Source organism: Aedes albopictus, chromosome 2, assembly GCF_035046485.1.
Source record: "Aedes albopictus strain Foshan chromosome 2, AalbF5, whole genome shotgun sequence".
NCBI classification, from domain to species: Eukaryota; Metazoa; Arthropoda; class Insecta; order Diptera; family Culicidae; genus Aedes; species Aedes albopictus.
The window spans coordinates 77,478,059-77,495,487 of NC_085137.1; the positions used below are offsets into that span (position 1 = coordinate 77,478,059).

At 44.0% G+C, this 17,429-nt stretch overlaps 1 protein-coding gene across 3 annotated transcripts in view; it reads right to left on the reverse strand.

The window, feature by feature from the left end:
- Positions 1 to 17,429, reverse strand: part of LOC115261027 (protein O-mannosyl-transferase TMTC2) — a 1,032,251-nt gene that overhangs the window by 545,729 nt on the left and 469,093 nt on the right. For all 3 annotated transcript variants that reach the window (XR_009997427.1, XM_062849978.1, XM_062849977.1), the window contains exon 4: positions 559 to 1,111. Coding sequence is in view for 2 of the 3 variants with exons in the window: in XM_062849978.1 (XP_062705962.1) it covers positions 559 to 1,111 (553 nt within the window). In the remaining variant the exon portion in view is untranslated. The remainder of the gene's footprint in view (positions 1 to 558; positions 1,112 to 17,429) is intronic.

Sequence of the window (17,429 nt, forward strand, 5' to 3'; positions counted from 1 at the left end):
GAGCAATTTTCTCAGATACTTGCCCGTGGGGGCTTCAGACCTCAACAGAGCAACAGTGCGGCGCGGCGGTATCGTTGTCGCGTTCTTCGATGTCAGTGGCAGCAGTCGTACACACTCCGGCGCGAGGTGAGAAATATAAATAAAGTATGTTTAAAATTAAATGTATTTTGCGCTCGGTATTGTTGCTAAACTGTGGTTGCGACTTGCCACTTCTTGGGAGAATCAGAATGAAATGCACTTTTTGGGTAAAAGCACCCAACTAGTTCTTGACGAAGAATTGAGCTCCATTCACTAGAAATAAGTATTATGATGTGTTTCAATATTATAACTTTCAGCGTTTTACCCCGCTCTCACAAGGGTAAGTCGGTATCGGTTCTTTTCTTGTACATTTTGCTTGCATTATTGTGCCTTCATGGAGAGCATTCACTAGAATATTCAGAAAAGACCCCTCCGAGCGCCTCCAAAGGGCCCTACTTTTCCAGCCCAGTTTAGCTTATTCCCATCCCTACCAACGCACACCTACAATACAACAAAACACACAATACTGCACAGACGTACCTTATCTCTGGAACCGGCGTATCCTTTTATGATGTCATAAATTGCACAAACCACTAAAGCTGTCACGGCAGTTTCTTTGCATAGGACAGCGGCCGCCGCCAGCAGAATCGTAAGCCCCAGCGCTAGCCAGTGACGCAGGTCGCAGCTCTGCCGCCAGTGAATGTGCCGGATGTAGGCGAGCAGTGCCAGCAGGTAGAAGACACACGCGGTCAGATCCGCCCGGCCGACCACTCCGGCCACGGCTTCCGTGTGGATCGGATGTGCCGCAAAGAGCAGCCCGGCAATGGCCACCCCGTACCGCGACAGGATAATGTGCCGTGCCAATCGGACGACCAGCCCCGTGGCCAGGCAGTGCAGCAGCACATTCACCAGATGATACCCCAGCGGTTTGAAACCATCGAGCAGGTAGTTGATTTTGAAGCTGGCCACACACAGCGGACGGTACGAGCCGTGCGAGCCGGAATCGGTCAGCGGTGTGCCCCAGAAGTCGTGGTGCAGCATCTGGTACCAGCCGGTCGAACCGAGGACGTCCGGATTACCGAGGATGGCTCGCCTGGAAGATAAAGAGAGGGAAAGAGACAACTTTAATAACACTGAATCAAATTAGTGAATTTAAATCACTTAAATTATTCACACGATGCCACAATAATTACAGACCAGACACGGTGTCGGGCACACACCGAGTCGAGTAGCCTGTCTATGAGCTATTGAGAATGTATGAGCTTCAATGGTGATACAGTTCAATGTCCATAATGGAGAATGTGTCGCCTTTATCGACTTTTGGTCACGCTACGGCAGTGATTCATTGTTGCCAAATCACTTGATTTGAAACATTGTAGTTTGAATTGGTAACTGTAGTTCGACTAGTAATCATGAATATAAGGTTATCCTATCCAAAAAATATTTTCGAACCTGGCTTAGAGAGTAGATGTCGGAACTCGATATACTTCGTTATTTTGTAGTTCAAGATGTCGATCATCGGTTTGTGGTGATAATTGATAACCTTTGTATAATAGGAGAGTTTCTTATACATTTCGGGGGCGTTACAAGGGTCCTTCCAGACCGGAGTTTTCAAAAAGTTTTGGAAGAAATTTCAGGTGATTTTAGAGGATTTTTAGCGGGATTCACGAACGGTGCAGAAGGTTTGAGAATGTTGCAGAGGGTAACAAGGGCGTTTTCGGGGATTTCGAAGGGTTTTCAGGGGCATCCTTTTCGTTTCAGGGACGACTTGAAGGAAGCAGGGCATTTCAGGGGAAACCTCGAATTCACCTTGGTCCTCTTGTAACGCAGCTGAGACCCAAACCTTCTAAGGGCACAAAAAGCCACCCGTAACGCCTCTTAAGCCAGCTTAAAGTACTCCGGAATTCCTTGAAAACCTTTCCGAAAACCTTCTGAAACCGTGTTGGATCCCTGAGACCCTGAAACTCTGAAATCCCTTAGAACGTCCATGTAACCCTTGTAAAATCCGCTCAAAATCCTCTTGAACTTGTTGAAACCCCTTAAAACTCCGCCCACTGTAACTTGCCTGAGACCCTCCAAAAACCCCTGTAACATATCGCACCTGTAACGCCACTGAAACTTCTAATTTGCCATGTAAAACTCCTTCAGACACCTTCAAACCCCCTGTAACGCATCAGAGACTCTTTGAATCCACCTGTAACACCTTTTAGACCCACAGAAAATCCTCTCAAGCTACTTGAAATGTCCCCTGGAGGAAACCCCCATGAAAACCTTTCGGACCTCATATAACGCACCTGAGAATTCTCTGACACTCCCTGCAATGTCTCCCAAAACCCCTTGAGACTCTCCAAACTCCCTGCATCACTCCTGAAACCCTGTGAATCCACGAAACGCTTCGAAAATCAATGCCCCCTCCACTCTCTGACACTTTTGGTTCTCGAGATATCCGCATGTATCTTTCACAGTTTTCGAGACCACTGAAACCGCAGATCTAATTGCTAAATTGTCACATTCAAGACAAACAATATGCATGCATAGAATGTATCGACGTTGTGGGGTGACAAAGGGTCAGAGGGGCGAGATTGCGAATATTGAATCAAAAATTGTATGGTGCCATCCTCATAGTTGGCAGCAGTTCCTGTCAAAAAAAATCGATTCTAGAGCAATTAGTTAATTTTTCATAAATCATCTAAAAAATTTATTAATTTTTCATAAATCATCTGAAGAAGCTTTTCAAAATTGAATATAATTATTTACTTTCAGCTCAATGCACTAATTTTCACGTGAATATGCCTAAATTCGTTGATAATTTCCAAATTCCCTTTATTTTGAGAGGCCTTGCTTAGCTCCCCAAATACGTCACAAGTTGGCGCGTATGTCTGCAATTCTTATGTAATGTAACATCTTGATTTACACAAAAAGTAATCACATCACATACGAATTGAAGTTAAATTATTTGTGCAAACATATTCGTGTTGTCGAACATTGGAACATACAAATCAAGCTAAACATTGGTTCACCCATCACTGAATCGATTGATTAAATTAAAAATCTTTTGGCGATTACAATAACCTTACGCGTAACTGTGTGAAATGTGTGAAAAATGTTTAGCGTGAATTTGCCTGTGCGTTTGTTTTGAGATTTTGCCGAAAAATCGTTAAGAGTGTATTAGTTGAACGTTGGCTCACCAGAGCGGCGCTAATCGTGTTGCCTGTTAGGAGCGGGAGTCGTTCATCTTTTTCCTTCTGACCATCTTTGATGACCCTAAAATACCCAAAATTCACTCGGTTCTCTTTTAACGCACCTGAGACCCAAACCGTTCAAAACCGCCGAAATCCAAGTCGCTTGTAACGCCTCTGAAACCAGTTCTTCCGAAACTCCCCGAAATTCTCTGAAACGTCATCAGAACCTCTGTAACGCACCAGATCCTAGGAAACCCTCTACATCGCAACTGTAACGCTTCTGAAAGTTGTTAAAATGCTTCGGACTCCCTGTAACGCACCTGCGACCTTCAGAAATACCCTCTGATTTCCTCTGTAACGCCTCGGAAACTCACTCAAAATCCTTCCAAACTTCCTGAAATACCTCAAGAAATCTCCTGGAAAACCCCTGAATCGAATGTAACATGACTATATTGTCTGCAGTATTAGTCGTGACGTAATTTAGGGTAATTTAGGAGGACTTAAGCAGATTTCAAAGAGTTTTAGGTGCACTTCAGAAGTATTTCAGGGATTTTCCAAGAGACTTCAGGAGGGTTTGAGATTGTTTTAAGAGAGCTAAATCCCTTTCAGAAGTGTTTCAAGAGGTTTAAGAGGCGTTTCGGAGGGATTCAGGGAACCCCAGGGCCGTATCTAAAACCCGAGACATCAAGAACCTCCTCCTTTTAGCCTCTCCTGAAACTCCCTGAATTCTCTTGAGACCTCTCGTAATTCCGTATGAGACTCTCTAAAACACACCGAAACACCAAAGATATCTCCTGGCACCCAACTGGATTCTGGAGCCCTCCAAAACGACCTTAAATGGCCCTAAGAGCACGCTGAAACCCCTAAGACCCTCAATGCACCTGAAACCCTCAAGAACCCCTGGAACCTCCTTTTTCTTCTTCTGCTTCTGCTTGGCATAACGTTCCAACTGGCACAAACCCTGCTTCTTGGCTCAGTGTTCCATGAGTGCACCCACAATTATTAACTGAGAGCTTCCTCTCCAAATGACCATTTTGCATTGGTATATCATGTAACAGGCGTGAAGATACTCCCAGCTCAATGAAGTCAAGTAATTTTCTTTTACGAAAAGTTTCTGACCGAACCGAGATCATGCCAAATACTCACGCCTTTGCAGCTGTGGCTATCTGGTCCTCTCGAACCGTCTTACAACCATTGAAGCACCCCTGAAACGCGACTGAGGTCCTCTAGAATGCCTCTGAGACCTCCTGGAACTCTCTTGGAAATCTTTGAAATCCTCTGAAACGCACCTGAGGCCTTCTGTAACTCCCATGATACCCCCTGAGATGCTCTGAAACGCTTCTGGCGTGCCCCTAAGTTTCATGGAACCGTTGAAATCCCCTGACTTCTCCAAAGACTCCTTGACATGTTCTTGAACCCCTCTGGAACCCTTCTAGAACTTCACTGTTACAGCCATTATTTTATCTGGTCATGCGCAACATTGGTAGGGTTGATAATCATGAACCAAGTTGCGGTTTACAGAAAGTGCGAAATTCTGAAGAATTTGAAAACCATTTTTTACATTTTTCAAGTTCAGTACACTCAGCCAAATAAACTTAAGTTTTCAATTAGACCTGACTTATGAAACGGCCCTTAAATTATTCATAATGATTAGAATGAATTTTATAAGTCGCCACTTTTACTTTACTTTTTACTTTCAGAATAAAAGTGGCGCCAAAACGGGCAACTGCATCGTCGTTCTGCGACCCGGATAGTTTTTTCGGATATTTTTCGGATATTTCATCCCAAGGAACACCGCCGCTGGCGGCAGACGATACGTTACGTCTGGGACAAATGTGGCCTATGCTGTGGGATCATACGGACGAAAAAACGGAGCATAGTTTATTCCCAGAAGAAGGCGCAATATAGCGACCGAAACGTCGGATGAAACCTTAAGAATCCGTTTTTGAGTTATTCCTCCAAAGACTGAACGCCATACCTCCCAACATAATCATCAACAGTCGAAATTCGAAGGAAGAAGTCTAAGTATACCATCTGGCATTCCACAGGGCAGTTATCTTCAATCGCATGTTGCTGAAAGCACAAGAACAGTCGTGCAAGTGCAATTTTGTAAGAAACGTTTGCTATTTCTATGGACAAAATTAACAAAATCACACTTTATTCTTCGATTCAATATAGGCAGTTCAAAAAACAAAAACCTTGAGATCATCTCTTCCAAAAAATTTTGAACATATCTTCGATAAATCCTGTTTTGCAGTAACTTCTTTGGGAATTTGCTCGGATTTTTTAAAGATTTTTTTTTTTGCAATTTGTTGGGCAATTTATTTGGGGAATCCGTCAGTAACGCCTTCGGAAATTTCTTTGGACATGTGTTCAAAGAATCTTTCAGCACATCATTCAAAAATTGCTTCGACAATTCCTTTTTTTCCCATTTTTTTTTTTTTTGATAATTCTATCAAAAAATCCTTCGGATTTTTTTTATTCTTCAATCACTTAAGGCGAAACTGGAAGCATTTCCTCACTTTTTGGTTTTTTATTTTTGATTAAATAACGAAGCAATATTTTCAAAATCGCCTTTCGTACACAGTTAGAGGAAGGATCAAGGTATCTCCTGATTTTTTTTCAGGTGGAAAATATTTTTCAGTTTTAAGAAAACCATTTTTGAATGAAATTTCAAAAAACTATGGTTTTTGAAAAATTGGTAAAAATTTTACACCTGGAAAAAATCCAGGGGATAGCTCGATCCTTCCTATAACTGTGTATGAAAACCGATTTTGAAAATATTTCTTCGTTATTAAATAAAAAATCAAAAACAAAAAAATGATAAAATGCGTACAGTTTCGCCTTAACCGAATTTACAGCTCTATTGTCCACTAGAGCACTGCATGAGCGACTCCAATTGGAAGCTGTACTTACATTTTGTACAGCGCCTAAATGTATTCTATTCTAATTCTACTATATCGAACTGGTTGCCGTTACGCTGCTTTCACTTTCTACCTTATCGTGGTAGAATGATGAGCACGAGGATGTTGATGTTCGGCTGTTGGTAATTCCTATTTCCAGTTCGATTGGGGGTCATGTTTTATAGTTCGCCGATGTCCAAGTATCCTGGTTCATTTGAGCCATGGGCTCAGAAGAGGGTCAGTGTCAGCTGCTCTCAGGGGGGAAAGCAACTGACGAAAGTGCTGGGGGTGGGATCGAACTCATGACCATCTGCTTATGAAGCAAACGTGTGACCAATTACGCCACGGGCCCCGGCTATCCTTCGGAAGTTGTTATGGGAGTTTTTCTGCCAATCATTTTAAAAATTTCTGGAGAACTTTTTAAATTACCCCAGCAGTTCTTCGACTAATTTGCTTTGAAAATTTTTGGCAATTCTATTTTTTTTTGAATTTATCAAGAAATCCCTTCATCTGAAATTTAATAGGGCAATGCTTCTTTGCAACTTTTTTGAGAATTACCTTAGTGAACCCTTTGAGAATTGCTACATTACCCTCGGATATCTGCCGGCCATTTCAGTGAGGAATCTTGAACCCTTTTTTTAGGAGTTCCTTGCAGAAGGAATGAACAATATTCTTTCGTAACTCCCTTCTTTCATTTCTTCATGAATTCTTCAGTGATGCAAATATGCTTTTGGAAATATATGTATTTTTTTTTAGAACGTTTTCGGCAGTTTGGGACTTGCTTCCATACTTTCTTAAGGAATTTCATCGACAATTTCTCTAAAAATTCGTCAGGCAAATATCTTTGAGTTTTTTTAGGGATGTGTTAAAAAAACCTTGGCTAGTTTTTTTTTTCGAAATTCATTTGATATTTTTTTTTTCTGGAAAAGTGTCGGAAGTTCCTTTGAATTTCTTCGGAAATGACTCCTTAATTCCATTGATAAAATCGGGAAAAAAAATGCATTATGAATTTTCCTGGCATTTACTGTGAAAAAACGGTTCGGAATTTTCTTTTAAGTTCATCGAGTGACATTACATTTATAACTCCATTGGAATCTCTCATCAGAAATTTCTTGAAGAATTTCGTTGGCATTTCTTATTGGTATTTCTTCGGATTTCTTTCGGCTACTTCGATGGAAATTCCACATACCACAAAAGTTCGGCTTATTGAGTTTAATTTCCTCAACAGGAAAAAAAAAATGGAAATTGCTCAGTTTTTCGGAAATTTTTTCGGGTTTTTTTTAACAGTAACCTATACTGTTTTTTTTTTAAATAATTTAGCAATTTAACTTTCAAATTTCCTTATACATTGTTTTAGAATATTTTTTTTTTGTGAATTCCTTGTGAGATAAATTCCTCTAGAAGTACTATTTATACGTTTCAAAATACGTATTTTAATATCCAAATTGTTTATAATGATTAGATAACATCATGTAACTCGCTGTTTAATCTTACTGAACCTATTCTTATACTTTATATACCTATGTTACATAGGCTATGCACCTTATTAAAAATGCCAAAGGACTTAGTTTAGCTAAACTTAGACTGTTTAGACACAATGGTTGCTCCTCTGTGATTGATCTGAACTAGCATGAATTGCGCCGAGATCCAAATGAATAAAGTCAGGGACGCTCCATTTATTCGTATAGTGCAATATTAGTGGTTCATATATTTTGGACCTATGACGGTGCCGGCCATGTCCTTACAGTCAGTTGAGAAGAGAAAGGAATGTTAGAGTGTGATGGTTGTTTCTTGTTACTACTAAATACCGAAAGATTTCTGCGTCCCCACAACCAGCACCGATGGGGAATCTGTTTTGAAGAATAGGGTGTGAGATCTACGAGTTACCTTTGGTCGATGATACGATTCATAAATAGGGGATATATTCAGGTGACAGATTGTGTGTTGATTACTCTGAAGGATAAACGGCACAGTTCGCTTGGTGACATTACTTGTAGATTTTATATGATAGATTTGCACTGTGCTGAGGAAGTTGAATGTAAAGAAAACGGATTTCCCAATCCGTTTCTAATTCTAGCGATAGCAATGAATATGTTCTATATGTAAGGAAGAGAAGGTGAGAAAGTATACATAAAGGTACAAAGTAGGAAGAAAGGAACGCACCAGGGATTGAAGCAAGGACCTTCTGCATACGAATCAGAAGCTATGTCATTAAACCAAATGTAGATGTTGGCGATCAATATTCGCTTTTCGGCAAGACACCAAATGTTTCAAAAGACTATTTTTCCTAAGGATTTCTCAAATCATTGAACTGCTACCACTGCCATCTGATTCCCATCATCGACGACAAAACACCCCTTCCACACACACCAGACTGAATAAACCGTTCCAGCTGAAACCATATTCACTGCTTGCTGCTCGCTCATACATATTTATGCATTCAATTGCTTCTACGAAGTAGTTGTCTGGCACTTCATCCGTTCAACCCATTTCCCCATCGGTCGCCCTCGGTGCTTCCTAATCAGCCACAATGTGAATCGCGACGCCATCCTGTTGGTAGTCTTTGTCGTTGCCGTCGTCATCGCCATTGTTTGTGTGCAGAGAAGCTGAGAATAGTGGTGGTCTCTCTGTATCTACCTATTCACAGCTGGTTTTGACCGCAAGGATAATCAAGTCGCTTCTTGGTCCGTCGCATCTCCGAATGTGAATGGGTAGACCATAGACGACTGCTCGCTCACACTAGAATGTTATGGACGATCGATGCTGCTGCATAATTGTTTGGTGCCGGGTTGTGGAGGACCAAATGGCACGAGAACATTTATAAATTAGAACCATAAATAGAAGTGTGCATGTGCTTGTGAGTGAGCAGACATATTTGATACAATTATTTTCTCATTAAGTTAGAATAAACCTAACGGATGGCGATGGTTGATGTGAGGAAGAGAGACTTGTGGGAGGTTATCCGGTCAATTTCAATTAAGTTCCTATCTAGCTCATAATATATCGATGGATGGATGCATCAATAGCTTTGGAAGAAAATTCCAGCTACAGGGGTGTTGAGGACACAATGAACACTCGAAATAGATATTTTTTAATCGAAAATAATAAAATCTGCAATATTTTTCAGCGACCCTCCATAGTAAGCATCCATGCTGACCAAATTCAATGCTGAAACTATCAATCGTTACTCTGCCGATACTAGTTTCAGCACAAGTTCACTTTTCATCTCCATCTTAAAGCCCAAGACGCCCTCTTCAAGGATAGACCGGCTTGCACAAAAATGCTACCTTCTTCAATTTAATCCTAATAAAATCATTCATCACATCGTAGCAGCTGGGAACCCTGCCGGAATGCACAAACATGACAGACGAAGGAAACATCTCCGGCCGGCTCAGTCAACCAATTGATCGTTCACCCCCTCGGCGTGTGAGGAATATCAATCAAGCCAATTTTCACAGCATTCGGTTTAAATTTTTATCACAACCGGCAACCGCTACGATTCGATGACTTCAATCACGTACGACGACAACGATCGTCGAACCACCCCCGCTACTAACTGCCATCTCCCAAGAATCGTCCCTAGACCCACAAAATGGCAAAAGTTCATTTCTTATTCATCGTAGAAAGCGAGCCTGGCTACGTAATAGCAATCAATTATTTTTATAAGCACTAATTTGAAATTAACTTTAAACTTTCTGATTGCTTCTTGCACCATCAGCACCGCGTGGAGGCGCCGGCGACGACGGCGTCGATGACGAAAACGAAGACGATGGTTCCGTATAGTTGTGTGGGTTGGCACACAGCTTGCGGACGGAAGTTTGCACTAACCGAAACTTATAATGGCCGGGTTGGTTGGTGGCCCGGGTGTCGATAGTGTTCCTTTTTCCGATGCGAAATCCGAAAGACGAGCGTGGCCCGACTGGGGGGTGGAAACAACATTTAGGTATTAACGGGTAAAAAGAAGAAAATGAGCCCCAAGACTCAGATTGAGATTACTTGAGGAAATCATGATCAGCACTTACCTTACCGGTCAGATTAAAGCCTGAGTGTGCTCTGTTGTACGTACATAGGAGTCGTCTTCATTCTATTCGGTCCTTGGCTGTGCGTCTCCAGTTCCGCACCCTGCGAAGCGTCCGCAAATCGTCCTCCACTTGATCGACCCACCTAGCTCACTGCGCACCACGTCTTCTTGTACCGGTCGGATGACTCTCGACAACCATTTTAGTCGGGTTGCTATCCAACATCATGATGACGTGACCCGTCCACCGTAGCCTCCCGGTTTTCGCGGTATGGACGATAGTTGGTTCTCTCAGCAGCTGATGCAGCTCGTGGTTCATTCGCCTTCTCCAAGTCACGTCTTCCATCTGCATTCCACAATAGATGGTACGCAACACCTTCCGTTCGGGTCCATGTTTCGAGCCAATAGAGAACGACCGGTCTAATCAGCGTTTTGTAGATAGTTAACTTTGTGTTATGGCAAAGTTTATTCGATCGTAGAGTTCTGGGGAGTCCAAAGTAAGCACGATTTCCTGCCACAATGCGCTTCTGAATTTCTCTGCTGGTGTCGTTGTCGGCGGTCACCAGTGAGCCCAAGTACCCGAATTCTTCAACCGCCTCGATTTCATCACCGTCGATATAAATTCGGGGTGCCGGGCGCAGTGATTCCTCTGGAGCCCTTTGCCATCATGTATTTTGTCTTCGACACATTAATGACTAATCCGATTTGCCTGGCTTCACTCTTTAGTCGGATGTACGTTTCCGCCATCGTCTCAAATGTACGAGCAATAATATCAATATCATCAGTGAAACCAAGCAGCTGAACGGATGGTCTTCGTGGAAATCGTTTCACTCGTGTTTATCCCCGCTCTCCTAAATACACCCTCTAAACTAATGTTGAACAGCAAGCACGAAAGACCATCACCTTGCCATAACCCTCTACACCATTCGAAGGGACACGAGAGTGTCCCTGATACTCGAAATAAGCACATCACTCGATCCATCGTCGCCTTGATCAATCGTAGCAGTTTATTCGGGAATCAGTATTCGTGCATAATCTGCCATAGCTGTTCTCGATCGATTGTATCATACGCCGATTTGAAATCGATAAACAAGTGATGTGTGGGCACGTTGTATTCGCGGCATTTCTGCAACACCTGACGGATGGCGAACATCTGGTTCGTTGTAGCGCGTTCACCCATGAATCTAGCCTGATATTGCCCCACGAACTCTCTTGCAATCGGTGATAGACGGCGGCATAAAATTTGAGAGAGTATCTTGTAGGCAGCGCTCAGTAGTGTGATCGCGCGGTAGTTCCTGTAATCCAACTTGTTGCCCTTTTTGTAGATGGGACACACGATACCTTCCATTTATTCCTCCAGTAATACTTCCTCCTTCCAAATCTTTGTAATGACCCAGTGTAGTGCTCTCACCAGTGCTTCTCCACCGTATTTTAGAAGCTCGCTTGGTAGTTGATCTGCTCCAGCGGCTTTGTTGTTTTCTACCGGCCAACCTCCTCCTCAATCTCCTGGAGGTCAGGTGCCGGAAGTCTTTCGTCCTGTGCACATACTCCTAGATCTGTTACCAAGCCACCATCGGTACTTGCAACGTCGCACCTACTTATCGTAATGCTGCCGCCACCTCTTCGACCACCTCACGCTCGCTCGTGAGAATATTCCCATGATTATCTCGGCACATGTCGACTTGTGGCACGAAGCCTCTTCGCGAGCGGTTAAGCTTCTCGTAGAGCTTTAATTTATCCTTAGCGTGGTACAACTCTTCCATCGCTGCGCTTCTTCATCTGGAAGACTGAGTTCTGCCTGTTCCGTGCCGGTCTGTAACGTGCCTTATTCGCTCTCGTACGGTGTTGCAGCATTCTCGCCCAAGCTGCATTCTTCTCGTTTTTCAACTGTTCACATTCGCCGTCGTACCAGTCGTTTCTGTGATTGGGAGTCGTGAAGCCTAGTGCTGTAGCCGAGGTATTACCTATGGCGGATCGGATGTCCCTCCAGCCATCTTCAAGTGTAGCTGCGCCAAGCTGCTCTTCCGTTGGTAGGGCCACTGCTAACTGCTGCGCGTAGTCTTGAGCCACTTCTACGTTACGCAGCTGCTCGATGTTGAGTCGCGGCGTTCGACTTCGACGCGTGGTGATAGCTGTCGAAAGTTTTGAGCGCATGCATACAGCGACTAAGTAGTGATCTGAATCTATATTCGCACTGCGGTATGTGTGCTGCCGCTCTAAGCATAGTTGTCCCATGTTATATGGGAATCTCATATAACATGGGACAATTATGCTTAGAACGGCAGTGTGGACGTTGGTTATATCCGAGAAGAAATTACCGTCGATTAGAATGTGGTCGATTTGATTTTCTGTTTGGTGGTCAGGTGATATCCAGTTGGCTTTGTGGATATCTTTGCGGGGGAAGAAGGTGCTTCGGACTACCATACCACGGGAGGCTGCAGAGTTTACGCATCGCTGGCCGTTATCATTCGATATGGCGTGCAGGCAGTTTCGCCAGATTACCGGTGTGTACATTTCCTCCCTTCCTACCTGCGCGTCCATGTCGCCGACAACGATTTTCACGTCACGCGGCGAGCAAACATCCTATGTTTGCTCTAACTGCGCGTAGAACGCTTCTTTCTCGTCATCAGGTCTCCCTTCGTGTGGGCAGTGGACGTTGATGATGCTGTAGCTGAAGAAACGGCCCTTAACTCTTAACATGCACATCCTTGCGTTGATCAACTGCCACCCGATCACACGTTGTCGTATCTTGCCCAACACTATAAATCCTGTTCCCAGCTCATTGGTGGTGCAACAGCTTTGGTAGAAGGTAGCCGCTCGATGCCCGCTTTTCCACACTTTCTGTCCAGTCCAACAAAGTTCCTGCAACGCCACGATGTCGAAGTTGCGGGGATGTAGTTCGTCGTAAAGTATCCTGTCACATCCTGCGAAACCTAGTGACTTGCAATTCCGTGTTCCAAGTTTTCAATCGTAGTCCTTATTTCGTCGCTTTGTCTTTGCCGATTATATCGAGTCGTATTGTCTCCTATGTTATTCGCAACGGGGATTTTTACGGGTGGCCTACGCCAGCACTCCTGTCTCGCCGGATGGCCATCGTGCCGATTCTGTTTAGCGTCCCAACCAACACTGGGACGACCACGCTGATGGGGCTACCACCTTGGATCTAGCTGGGCGTGATGCAGCGTTTCTTACTCAGCCGCTGGATGCCAGAACATACGCTGTTTGAGCCGCACCTCCTTGGTGAACAGACACTCGGATCGTACCTCCTCAATCTAGCTGAAGTCAGAAGGACAACAGTGCCCAGGCTGCACTACCAGCTAAGCACACAACTCTTAGCTGGCGGTTTTAGTCATCGCTTGACCCGTGGAAGCATGAGGTAGGAACTTGTGAGGACCAGAGCTATGTTGGACGCTCTCCTTATTGACTCACCATTTTGCAGCCCCAATCTTTCAAGGATTTCTTAGTTTTTTTTTCGGGGATTGCTCTAAGAATTCTTCAGTAATGTTTGTGTGATTTCTGGGATAAGTTCTGAAAATCCCAGCAGAAATATCTGAACAAATTCTGCAGGACTCTTTTAAGACATTCCAGGAGACATTTCTGATGAAACTGCTGGAACCATTACTCAATAAAAAATCGTATAGGAATTTCGGTAAGGTAGCTGACTATCACCAGAAGCTGGACGAGCGGATAAGTGAGATCAACGAGAGCGATAACCTCTACACTCTGTGGGAGTCTATTCACGGAGCGATGAGTACAGCAACGCGGGAGGTGATAGGCACTGCTCAAAGACGACCTTGGAACGGGTGGTTCGACGTGGAGTGCCAGAGGGTAACGGACGAGAAGAATGTTGCCAGAAGCCGGATACTGGTGTCGGGGACTCGGCAGAGCAGGAAGTGATATAGGGAAGCAAGAGTAGCCGAAAAACGAATCCACCGCAAAAAGAAAAAAGATCACGAGGAAAATGTGATTCTAAAGGCGCAAGAGAGTATGGGACGGAATGATATGCGAAGATTTTACGAAACTGTCAATGGCATGCGGAGAAAAACAGCACCTTCTCCCGTCATGTGCAACGACCGTAATGGAAACTTGCTGGCAGACGAGATAATGGTGGCTGCCAGGTGGAGAGAGCACTTTGAGGTTTTGTGTAACGGTGGGAGTGGAAGAGCGACGGACAGAATTCGAATCGACGACAACGAACAAGCTGTGAAACCTCCAACGCTAGACGAGGTCAAGACAGCCATTAGGGGACTGAAGCACAACAAAGCTGTTGGGAAGGACGACTCCCCGCCGAGCTGCTGAAGCACGATAGTGAGCAGCTGTATCAACTCCTATACCGTATTATATTAAAGATATGGGAGGAGGAAGAACTGCCTGCTAGTTGGTTGGATGGTCTCATTTGCCCTCTTTTCAAGAAAAGGTATCGACTGGAGTGCGTGAATTACAGAGGAATAACACTCCTCAACTCAGCGTACAACATTTTGTCCGGAGTTCTGTTTCACAGGCTGAGGCCGATTGAGGAGTCCTTCGTCGGCGAATATCAGGCAGGATTTCGTGAGGGCCGATCAACGACGGATCAGAAGTTCACCCTGCGGCAGATTCTCGATAAATTTCGGGAGTACAACTTGCAGACCCATCATCTGTTTATCAGCGGTCGGAATTTTCGCTCATTCTCACGAAAATAGAATTCTCCCTCACGCCAATTTTCAGCGAAAATCTGGCTTGAGAAATATCCCGCCCAAAGAGCAGAGTGAAAACATTTTTTCACTCACTCGCAAAGGTGCGAGAATTTCGTTTGCTCTTTGTCGGCCGATTATGTTGTCTTTCCTTGACTCATATGACGCCGACGATGATTGGTTTTATGCATTATATTTTCTACACCCTCTGTGTGGTTAGCGTGGTGGTGTGGATAGAGTGCGCGTGTCGCATATGTTTTTAGTAATGTTCCAGGTTCGAATCCCGTCGCGGGCACAATTTTTGTTAATCTGCTTTGAAAAGATTTTCGTGAAAATTGGGTGAGAGAAAATTTAACAGAACGAAAAGAAATTATCTGCAGGTTGAAGCGATTTTCAGTTATCATGAATCGCTACTCTCGAAAGAGAAGTGCTGGAGGGGAAAAGTGTTCCTCAAGCAAAATGGTGAAAATAAGCTCTCCCGCCGCCGTGAGAATAGCCATATTTCGTATCGCTGAAACGAAAATTACGAACCCTGCTGTTTATTGATTTCAAGGCGGCGTACGATTCAGTGAAGAGAAACGAGTTATGGCAGCGTATGATCGAACATGGATTTCCGGCGAAGCTGATTAGACTGATTCGTGCGACGCTTGACGGATCGAAATCAAGTGGACGGGTTGCGGATGAAATTTCGCCATCGTTCGTAACCTTTGACAGACTGAAGCAGGGCGATGCTCTTTCGAACTTACTGTTCAACATAGCACTGGAAGGAGCGATAAGGATTGTCACGAAGTCGCATATGCTCCTGGGCTTCGCGGACGATATCGACATCATCGGGATCGACCGTCGGGCCGTGGAAGAGGCGTTCGTACCTTTTTGAGAGGGAGACTGCGAAGGTTTTACTTACGATTAACACCACAAAGACTAAGGACATGATTGCTGGTGGTCCACGTCGTACCGGACGTGGTAGTAGTGACGAAGTGGTGCTAGGTGGTGAAAAGTCTGAAGTTGTGGATGAGTTTGTTTATCTTGGTACTCTAGTGACGTGCGATAATGAAGTTACCGACGGGTTGAAAAGACGGATTGCGGCTGCAAATCGGACCTTTTTCGGTCTGCAAAACCAGCTGAAGTCCCGCTGGCTGCAAACGAAGACAAAACTCGTGTTTTACAAGACTGTGATTTTTCCGGTCGCTTTATACGGTCATGAAACGTGGACGTTGAAAAAAGTTGATTGGAGTGCTTTTGGAGTCTTCGAACGTAAAGTGCTGCGAACAATACTCGGCGGTAAACTGGAGGAAGGCATCTGGCAGCGTCGCATGAACTACGAATTGTACCAGGGATATAAAGAGATGGATATAGTGAAGCGAATACAACACGGCATGCTGCGGTGGGCTGGACATATTGGTTGTATGCCGGAGGAACGACTGAAATTATATGGGGTCGTCGGCTTCGTGGAACGCCGTGCACACGTTGGTTTTTGCAGTTGAGGAGAACTTAAGGACTCTAAATGTTCAGGGCGACTGGAAGCGATTGGCCCAGGACCGAGGCCAGTTGAGGCGGATACTTCATTCGGCATAGACTCACCGCTACGAGTTGTAGCCCATCAAGGATCAAGTAAGTATAGGAATTTCTTCAGGACTCACTGAAGGAATTACAAGATTTTTTGAAAAACGCAATGGCAAAACTTTTGAAGAAATCCCATACTGAAATTCTGAGAAGTCTCTAGAGATAATAATATATCCTCGAAGGAATTTAAAGAGGAATCCGAGAAGGAATTTCCGGAGAAATCTGCAGTGAAATCGCTGAAGATGCATGAGAAAGCACTTTTGAATGAATCTCTCTAGGAATATCTGAAACAATCCCCGGGGTAGATTCTTGAAGGAATCACAGTTGGGATTTCTTAAGATTTTCCATGAGAAACTTCTCGGGAAACCCTTGGTGTGATTCCTAGAAAAAAAAGGAATTTAATGAAAAAAAAAACCAGAAGAAATCCTAAAAAAATCTAGAAGGATTTTCGGAATCTATTCCTGAAGAAGTTTCCAGAAAGTTGAAACTTTACAGTCGAGTCTCCAAAAGAAGTTATTTTTTTCACTATTTTGGGCTTAGTTTTCTGTTTGCTTTTTCTTCGTGATTTTTTCGAACGATTCCTTGTTCATGAGTTACCCATGAAGTTACGTTTGAAATTATAAAGAATTCGCTACAGTTATGTTTTAATCCTGGAACGTCCTCAAAGTCGGGAAAAGTGTACTGTAGTAGCGGAAAAGTTAGTTTGCCATTGAGCTTGATTTCTCTTTGCTCCCCCTTCTGTAACCCCACACGACCCAACCCCGCCCCCCCCCCCCCCTGGATCCAAACCCAATCTATTCGAAATAATAATCACGTTTGATTCCGCACTCGTCGGAGAGTAGAGCAACTTGGGTCACTTTTTGCAAGACTTTTCCTTCCGTTCCGTTCCGTTTGGTTGGTTGGTTGGTTGGTTGGTGAGTTGCTTACAGAAGCAGTATGTTTCGCGAGCGGAGCTATTTTCGGAACTTTCTTCAATCATATTCCGGTGTTCGTTTGCCAGGTTTTGTATTGAAAATTCACTCGCACACACACCCACACATTCAGAGAAAGCTCTTTTGAGTTTCAGACTTCT